At 47.4% G+C, this 10,082-nt stretch overlaps 2 protein-coding genes across 2 annotated transcripts in view; both read right to left on the reverse strand.

Moving 5' to 3' along the window:
• Nucleotides 1-10,082, reverse strand: part of LOC144482794 (uncharacterized) — a 442,920-nt gene that overhangs the window by 93,593 nt on the left and 339,245 nt on the right. The window lies entirely within an intron of this gene.
• LOC144482730 (uncharacterized) overlaps nt 1-10,082 on the reverse strand; it is a 68,556-nt gene that overhangs the window by 12,787 nt on the left and 45,687 nt on the right. The window contains 2 exon segments of the mRNA XM_078201569.1: nt 6,602-7,476; nt 8,080-8,084. Coding sequence (XP_078057695.1) covers nt 6,602-7,476; nt 8,080-8,084 — 880 coding nt within the window.

Here is a 10,082-nt window from a genome sequence, read left to right on the forward strand (position 1 = left end):
CAAGCTAACTGCAGACTGTCCGCTGGAACCAGGTCATTGATTGGAAAGGACTCAAAAGGTTCCGGGGAAAAGGCAGGAGAATGGGATTGAGATTTATCAGCCATGATCAAATGGCACAGCAGATTTGATGGGCCAAATAGCCTAATTCTGCTCCTATATCTTATGGTCTAATTCTAACCAAGGCTCCACCCTGAATCACATATCCCCATGGTAACAGAGACCAGGTGGAATATCTGACAGATATCTAGCTTCAAAACGAAACCTTTTTTCCCTGAGGTCTGCATGAAGAATTCACCTAACAAAAACAGTACAATAATTGTCAGACCCAATGTCTCCAGCTAAAAGACCCAGCTGACCTTTTACAGTTCTTACCTCTCGAGTTTTGACTTCTTAAACCAACATGGGCCATGCTTTGTGACTGCAAATTCCCTGAGGGTATTTTTGTCAGATTCTCCATCCAGGTTTTCCATTTTTTAAAAGCAATTCTTGCAACTAATTCTTATTTCTAAAACATAGGAATTATGAAATTAGATTTTTGGAACAAAAACAGGAAGAAATGAAAATGTATCACCTTCATAATATCCCATTTCGAATATTACAATATACAACATGCTGTATATCTTAACAACAGCCATGATCTTATTGAATGGTGGAGCAGGCTCGAAGGGCCAAATGGCCTCCTCCTGTTCCTAAATCCACTGTTTTCCTGTGTTGATCTATCTTATAACCTGCAACAGACACAATAATCCCTCCATTGTCCACTTCACATTCACAAGTCCAGCTTGGTAACAGCACACTGCTGGGTTCCATGTCCAGGAATTCAGTCCACTGAAGATGGAAATTACTGCTTGCAGTCTTTTCTGAAACTTTTCTTTTTACAATAATTATAGTCCAAAGTTCCTCCTGCAAAAGGAGAGTCTTCATTGCTGTTCAGTTGCGAATTTTCAAGTTCTATTTTGAAAACAGTCTGTTCAGAGTTCACATTTTGAAATTTATTTTCTTCCATGTTTGCAGTTTCTCCATTGTTTAAATCCAGAGAGAATATTCCAGTCAATTCCACCTTGAAACCGACTTCTTCTTGCTCAGTTATAGCTGATTCCTTTATTGTCCAGGACAATATATTCACAATATCTTTAAAACAGAAATTAAACATTCCCATTTGATTTCAGACAGGAACATATTATGTTAGTTTGTTCTTTATTGTCGATGTCAGGCTGGGGTTGTTCTCCTTGGAGCAAAGGAGGTTGAGGGGAGATTTGATAGGGGTGGACAAGATTCTGACAGGTTTAGATAAGGTGGACAAAGAAAAGCTGTTCCCATTAGCTGAAGGGACAAGGACGAGGGGGACACAGATTTCTTGTTTTGGGTCAGAGATGCAAGGGCGGGGGGGGGGGGGGGGGAGATGTGAGGAAGAATATTCTGATGCAGCGAATGGTAATGACCTGAAACTCGCTGCCTACGAGGGTGGAGGAAGTGGAGACAATAAACAATTACAAAGGAAATTGGATGAGCATTTGGGATGTTCCAAACAGAATGACGAACAAAGAAAATTTTGTTTTCTCAAAGAAAACAAAAAAAAAAAAACAAAGAAAATCCATCAAGACTTAATTTGACTGAGTGTGGCAGAAAGGGACCTACACAGGGTTGGAGTCAGTGGGATTTGGCGGGGGGAACTCTCCACCGGTTGGGGATATACCAGGTACAGACGAGGATGGCTGTGGTTGTTGGAGGTCAGTCATCACTGCAAGGGTCACTGCAGGGTTCATCTAAAACTCTGCTGGCCATGTTTAAACTCACATTAAGTGTTATTCCACTATCACCCTTGTGCACGATGATCCACCCAGTAAAGCAACAACTTAATATTAAAATTCTCATCCTTGGTTTCAAATCACTCCATGACCTTGCCTGTCCCAATATCTATAATCTCCGATAAGCCCCACAACCCTCAATATATTACACTGCTCTAATTCTGGTCTTTAGTTTGTCCCTGCCCTTGCTTCACCATTGCAAGCTCTACCTTTAGTTGCTTAGGCTCCAACCTCTGGAATACCATCCCTACACTCTCCAACTCTCCACCTCGCTTTTCTCCTTTAACACACCACTTAAAATCGACCACTTTGACCAAACTTTTGGTCATCTAACCTAATATCTTCTTTGTGGCTCAATATCATACTTTATTTTACAATGCTCCCTGGATGTTTTATTATTTCAAGGCGCTATATAAATATATTTTGTTGTTCCTCATGTCTCCTGGGCCTAATCATTTTCAGCGGCTTCATTAATTACCGTCTCCCCACCGTAGGGTCGGAAACGGGGATGTTCACTGATGATTGCAGTGTATATTACCATTCACAACTCTGAATACTGAAGCTGCCCGCATGCAGCGCAGGACCAGGACAACATTCAGGTTGGAGCTGATTGTCAATTCATACTGACACCACATAATTATCAGGAAATATCTATTTCCAGCAAGAAAATCTAACCATCTTCCCTTGATATTCAATGGCATTACCATCAGTGAATGTCCCACCAGCAATAACTTTGGGGTTACCATTGACCAGTCATTTAAATACTGTGGTTACAGGAGCAGATCAGAGGTTGGGAGTTTTGTGGCAGGTTACTCACTTAATGACTCCCCAAAGGCTTGCCATGATTCACAAGGTATAAATCAGGAGTAAGGTGGAATATTCCCTACCTGGATGAGTGTATCTGCAACAATTTTGTAGATCCTATCCAGGACAAAGTAGCTCGCCTGATCAGCATCTCAAATACCACCTTAAACATCCACCATTAGCCCATAATGGTGGCAGTGTATCCCACAGATTAGATGCACTGCAAGAAATCACCAAGGCTGTTTTCACAGCATGTTCCAAACCCTAACTTCTACCACTTGAAAAACAAGTGCAGCCAGCGTATGGGAATGCCACCATCTGCAAATTGTACTCCACATCACATACCATTCTGACTTGAAAATCAATCACCATTCCTTCTCTGTCACTGCATCAAATTCCTGGAACTCCCTAACAGCGTTGTGGGTATACCTACACCAGATGGATTGCAGCGATTCAAGAAAGTGGCTCACTTTCTTCACAAGGGCAATTAATGATGCGCAATGAATGTTGGCCTTGCCAGCCACATTCACATCCCCTGAAAGAATAAAACAAAATCCTCATCCCTGGTATCATTCTCAGCCATGAGGACTGCAGTTATCAATGAACAGCTCCGCTTTCGACTTTATGATGGGGGGGAGGGTCATTGGTGGAGCAACTGAGGGTGGATGGGCCTCGGACACTACCCTGGGGCTGAGATGATTGGCCTCCAACAACGGCGATCATCCTCCTCTGTGCGGGATGTGGCTCTCGCCGGTGGAGAGTTTCCCCCTGATTCCCATTGACTTCAATGTTAATCGGGTTGCTTGATGCCACGCACAGTCAAACGCTGCCTTGATGTCAATGGCAATCACTCCAACATCACCCAGTTCAACTCTTTTGTCCATGTTTGGACAAAGGCTGTAAATGAGGCAGGAGGTGAGTGGTCCTCGGTGGAACCCAAAATGAGCATCAGTGAGCAGGTTATTGCTGTATAAATGCTGCTTGATCGCACCGTTGGCAACAACATCTTCCATCATTTTGCTGATGATCGAGACGAGAGACATTGGAGGGCAGTTGGCCAGTTTGGATTTTTCCTTATCCATCGCCTTCAGCTGTTTATTGATATCCCTTGAAGTGAATCGAATTGTCTGAAGATGGGCATCTGTGATACGAGGGACCTCAGGATGGATAATCCATATGGAGAGATTAGAGAAGCTGGAATTGCACTCTATAGAGCAGGAAAGGTTAAGGAAAGATTTAATCGTGATATTCAAACTTTTGAGAGGTTTTGATAAAATGCATGTCTGTTTCCATTGGTTTAGAACCAAAAGACATCGGGTGGAATTTCATGAAAAAAATTCGAAGTGCTGAATGAGTGAGAAAAGTTTCAAACTCATTTCTTGGGCAAATTTTAAAAATCAATCTTGTGGCACTTAGTCAAAAACAGTCACAATATAATCCTCACTGCAGGAGGAAGGGGAGGAACCTAAACTTGCTGGGGAAGCCAGCTGCTGATCTGGAGGGGTGTCATTGTGCAGGCGCTCCATTCTCCCAGTTTCCATCTTCAGTGGACATCCCCCCCTCCCCACAGAAATCGCCCCGCCAATCTCCTCATCTGTAGCGTTTCCCCCAAATCACCAACCCCTCCCCCCAATCAGCATCCCTGCAGAGTTCCCCCTCTCGCCCCCCCCTGCAGAGTTTCTCCGACAACCAGCTCCCTCCCCCTTCAGGACTCCTGCAGAGCTCCCCCCACTAACCCTCTCCTCAATCACCACCCCTGCAGAGTTCCCCCTCTCGCCCCCTCCCCGATCACCACCCCTGCAGAGTTTCCCCGATCACCAGCTCTCTCCCCCATCAGGACTCCTGCAGAGCTCCACCCCCTAACCCTCTCCTCAATCACCACCCCTGCAGAGTTTCCCCGATCACCAGCTCTCTCCCCCATCAGGACTCCTGCAGAGCTCCACCCAACCCCCTCCTCAATCACCACCCCTGCAGAATTTCCCAATCACCACTCCCTCCCCCGAGTCAGCTTCACTGTCCCATGGAGTGACCCAGGGGTCCATTGGCGCCTCGAGGGAGGAGGGGGGCCTGGGGACAGTGCTGGGTCCTTCCACCCGGGGGATTCTGGCCGATGGGATGCAGGACTTTCCGACTCCCCCTTTCCTGACACCGGTGCATCTCAAGAGCAGCAGGGTGAACAGCAAGGCAAGGATACATCCAGATCACCAGGAAGACGGCTGTACCCCTCTCGGTCCCAGCTCTCCAGCAGACGCCTGCCAGGGGCATCACAGGAAAATGGGTGCGGAGTGCAGCTGGCTGCCTCCAGTTCTGATGTGCATCCTGGGGGGACGTGTTGATGTGGCGCTGGACCACGGGAGATGGAGATGTTGTGGGGTCGCCAGGAGGGCACGGGTGAAAGTCTATATGAGAAAGGTTTAGGGAATTGGGCTCTGTTGATGATCACATCCACCTGTTTTATCGCACTGTTAACTATCGCCCCTTCGTGTTATTGCATTGTTAGTTTCACCAATAAATGTCCAAAGATGTGCAGGTAAGGTTGATTGGCCATACTAAACTGATCCTAGTGTCAGGGGGATTAGCAGGGTAAATGTGTGAGGTTGCGGGAGTAGGGCCTGGGTGGGATTGTGGTCAGTACAGACTCGATGGGCTGAATGGCCTCCTTCTGTACTGTAGGGATTCTATTCTATTCTCTATAAAATTACAGCACAGAAACAAGCCCTTTGGCCCTCCAAGCCTGTAGCAACCATGCTGCCCGTCTGAACTAAAACCCCCTACCTTTCCGGGGACCATATCCCTCTATTCCTATGCTATTCATATATTTGTCAAGACACATCTTAACGTCACTATCATATCTGCTTCCACTACCTTCCCCGGCAACGAGTTCCAGGCACCCACCAACCTCTGTGTAAAGAACCTGCCTCGTACATCTCCTTTAAACCTTGCCCTTCACACCTGAAACCTATGCCCCTAGTAATTGACTCTTCCACCCTGGGAAAAAGCTTCTGACTATCCACTCTGTCCATGCCCCTCATAATCTTGTAGACTTCTATCAGGTTGCCCTCCTCAACCTCCGTTGTTCCAGTGAGAACAAACCAAGTTTCTCCAACCTCTCCTCATAGCTAATGCCCTCCACACCAGGCAACATCCTGATAAATATTTTCCGTACCCTCTCCAAAGCCTCCACATCCTTCTGGTAGTGTGGTGACCAGAATTGAACACTAGATTCCAAGTGCCGTCTAACTAAGGTTCTATAAAGCTGCAACATGACTTACCAATTTTTAAACTCAATGCCCCGGCCGATGAAGGCAAGCATGCCATATGCCTTCTTGATTAACTTCTCCACCTGCATTGCCACTTTCAATGACCTGTGTACCTGTACACCCAGATCCCTCTGCCTATGAATACTCTGAAGGGTTCTGCCGATAACTGTATATTTCCCATCTGTATTAGACCTTCCAAAATGCATTAACTCACATTTGTCTGAATTAAACTCCATCTGCCATCTCTACGCCCAAGTCTCCAACTGATCTATATCCTGCTGTATCCTCCGCCGGTCCCCATCGCTATCCGCAATTCCACCAACCTTTGTGTCATCCGCAAACTGACCAATCAAACCAGTTACATTTTCCTCCAAATCATTTATATATATATTACAAACAGCAAAAGTCCCAGCACTGATCCCTGAGGAATGTCACTTGTCACAGCCCTCCATTCAGAAATGTACCTTTGCAATGCCAACCTCTGTTTTCCTCTAAATATCTCGAAACCTCCTAACACCCTGTCACTCTGTGATCCTTGTGACATTTGAAACCAGGTATTTGCAAAAAGACTCAAAGAGCATCAGCCCACTGGAGGCTGAGACCAGCCAGTCCAGCACAAAGAAACCCTCTGACCCTTCCCATTGACCAACTGTGAGAATGAACAAAATGCAATCCTGGATGCAACTGAGAGCAGAAACAATAACAGCAGAATCCAACCCCTGGAATCACTCGTGAACTCGCTGGTGTCTCAGCAGCCGGGATGAAACTCTGAATCCCTTCCCACACTGAGAGCAGGTAAACGGCCTCTCCCCAGTGTGAACTCGCTGGTGTGCCCGCAGGCTGGATGACTGAGTGAATCCCTCCCCACACTGAGAGCAGGTGAATGGTCTCTCCCCAGTGTGAACTCGCTGGTGTGCCTGCAGGTGGAATAACCGAGTGAATCCCTTCCCACACTGAGAGCAGGTGAACGGTCTCTCCCCAGTGTGAACTTGCTGGTGTCTCTGCAGGTGGGATAACTGAGTGAATCCCTTCCCACACTGAGAGCAGGTGAACGGTCTCTCCCCAGTGTGAACTCGCTGGTGTGCCTGCAAGTTGGATAACCAAGTGAATCCCTTCCCACACTGAGAGCAGGTGAATGGTTTCTCCCCAGTGTGAACTCGCTGGTGTGTCTGCAGGTTGGATAACCGAGTGAATCCCTTCCCACACTGAGAGCAGGTGAATGGTCTCTCCCCAGTGTGAACTTGCTGGTGTGTCCGCAGGGTGGATAAACAAGTGAATCCCTTCCCACATTGAGAGCAGGTGAACGGCCTCTCCCCAGTGTGAACTCGCTGGTGTGTCCGCAGGTTGGATGAACAAGTGAATCCCTTCCCACACTGAGAGCAGGTGAATGGCCTCTCCCCAGTGTGAACTCGCTGGTGTGTCCGCAGGGTGGATAAACAAGTGAATCCCTTCCCACACTGAGAGCAGTTGAATGGCCTCTCTCCAGTGTAAACTCGCTGGTGTGTCCGCAGGTTGGATGAACAAGTGAATCCCTCCCCACACTGAGAGCAGGTGAATGGCCTCTCCCCAGTGTGAACTCGCTCGTGTGTCCGCAGGGTAGATAACTGAATGAATCCCTTCTCACACTGAGAGCAGGTGAATGGTCTCTCCCCAGTGTGGCTGCGCCGATGAGCTTCCAGCAGAGATGGGGCTCTGTATCTCTTCCCACAGTCCCCACATTTCCATGGTTTCTCCATGGTGCAGGTGTCCTTACCTCTCTCTTGGGTGAACAATTAGTTGAAACTTCGTCCACACACAGAACAAGATTACAGTCTCTACCCGCTGTGAATGGTGTGATATTTATTCAGACTGTGTAACTGGTTAAAGCTCTTTAGTCAGTGCATTGGAACACACTCACTCAAGTGTGGCAGTGTGTTGATGCTTTTTCACTCACACTGACATTTCAAATCTTTTCAAATCGACAGGCTGCACAATCATTTCTCCTTCTGGATTCAAAGTCCGATGATATTGAGGTCCCAAGGAATATGACTCTGTCAGATCGAGACGTGACGTCTGAGATTTCGGCCTGTGATTCCTCTTTCAATATCCTGTAAAATGAGTTTACAAAAGTCATCAGTGTCAGTACAGGATAGAAATTCAGAACAGACAATTTCTATGGAACATTCTTTCCTCTCTCATTCCCCAAAAGCTGTAAATCTCCATCCCACACACTCTCTCCCCATTCTCAGCAGGTCTGGCAGCATCTGCATGGAGAGAAAAGAACTGATGTTTCAGAGCTTTGACAAAGGGTCATCGAGACAAGAAACATCAGCTCTTTTCTCTCCTTACAGATGCTGCCAGACCTGCTGAAATTTTCCAGCATTTTCTCTCTTGGTTTCAGATTCCAGCATCCGCAGTAATTTGCTTTTATAAGGCTGCAGATACCTCCTCCCAAGTAACATGCGTGTGCCCACTTGTTTCCCTTATTTCTTTCGCACCCATGGTGCTCTCCGCAGTAAACACAGAGGAGAAGTATTCATTAAAAATCTCACCCATCTCCTGTGGCTCCACACACAGATGGCCATACTGATTTTTAAGGGGATCTATTCTCTCTCTAGCCACCCTTTTACTCTTAATATAGCTATAGAACCTCTTGGAATTTTCTTTAATCTTACCTGCCAGATCCATATCATACCCTCTTTCTGTCCTCCTGATTTCTCTCTTCAGTATTTTCTTACACTTTTTATCGTCAGAGTGATTCACTTGTCCCCGATTGCCGAAACCCAATGTATGCTTCCTTCTTTTACCTGACCAGAGCCTCAATGTCCCTTGTCTGCCAGAGATCCCTAAATTCACCATTCTTTCCCTGCATCTTAACAGGAATATACTGCCCCTGGATTCTTGATATCACACTTTTTTAAAACCTCCTATTTCCCAGTCATTCCTTTCCCTTCAAACAAACTCACCTAATCGACATCTGCTCGATTCTGCCTAATGCACATAAAAGTGGCCCTGCTCCAGTTTAGGGCCTTGACCTGTGGACCTGTCCTATCTTTTTCCAGAACTATTTTGAAACTATTGGTGCTCCCAATAGTGCTCCCTGACTGACACTTCAGTCACTTGCTCGACCTCATTTCTTAACTGTCTAATAGAAAGTGAGTCCAGGAATTGATGATGAAAAATAAGGAGCTGGGAGATGAATTGAACAAGTATTTTGCCTCGGTGTTCACAATAGAGGATACAGTTAAAACTCAGAAACAGCTGGAAATCAGAAAACAGAAGTGTGGGATGAACTCTGAAAAAGCACAATTCCCAGGGAAGTGGTCCTCAGCAAACTGTTGGAGCTGTGGGCTGATGAGTCCTCGGGTCCTGCTGGGCTTCATTCTCGGGTCCTGCTGGGCTTCATTCTCAGGTCCTGCTGGGCTTCATTCTCGGGTCCTGCTGGGCTTCATTCTCGGGTCCTGCTGGGCTTCATTCTCGGGTCCTGCTGGGCTGATGGGTCCTCGGGTCCTGCTGGGCTTCATTCTCGGGTCTTAACAGAGGGAGATAGTTGGTGTTGTTCAATTTTCTAAACCGTCTGTCGCCATTCCCCGCACTGCGCATGCCTCAGGTCCCGCCCCTCATTCACTCCGATTGGTTGGAGGACCAGCCGCTCCCGCTCGGTCCTCCAGCCCCGCCCCCCTCTTCCTATTGGTCCGGAGTTGCCGTCAATCAGCCCCCGGGCATTGTGATGTGGAGCATGCGCAGTGTCATTGCTGTCCTTGGCGCTTGTTTGTCCCGGAGAAGCGGAGTCAGCGTTAGGCGGTGGCTGGGAGGATTTGGAAACACTTTGTGGATCCGCAAACCCTTCAGAATCATTGTCAGCTCCCTGGTTTGCAGCTGCGGGGCTTCTCCCTCCCTCCCTCGCGGGAACAGGCCCAGGTTAACGGCCCCATCCTGGCTCAGCCACTGGAGGATGGTTCACATCAGAGGATGGGGGAGGGGGACAATAAATAAGAGGTTACACTTTGGCCTCAAATCAATGAGGACTCTGATCTCTGGGAAGGAAGGAAACCCTGGGAGGTGGGCGGGGAGGATTCACAAACACCCGCTGGAGGCTCCAACACCCCCAGTAAAAAGCTGCAGCTCCCGGGTTTGCAGCTTTTTCCCGGGAGGGAGTTGGGGAAGTTTTGTGGAGACAATTCCAGGCTGGTTCAGTTAGTTCTTCCTGGAGCTCAGAAACCCTGAGTTA

The sequence above is a fragment of the Mustelus asterias genome, unplaced genomic scaffold (assembly GCF_964213995.1).
Source record: "Mustelus asterias unplaced genomic scaffold, sMusAst1.hap1.1 HAP1_SCAFFOLD_42, whole genome shotgun sequence".
Classification (NCBI taxonomy): domain Eukaryota; kingdom Metazoa; phylum Chordata; class Chondrichthyes; order Carcharhiniformes; family Triakidae; genus Mustelus; species Mustelus asterias.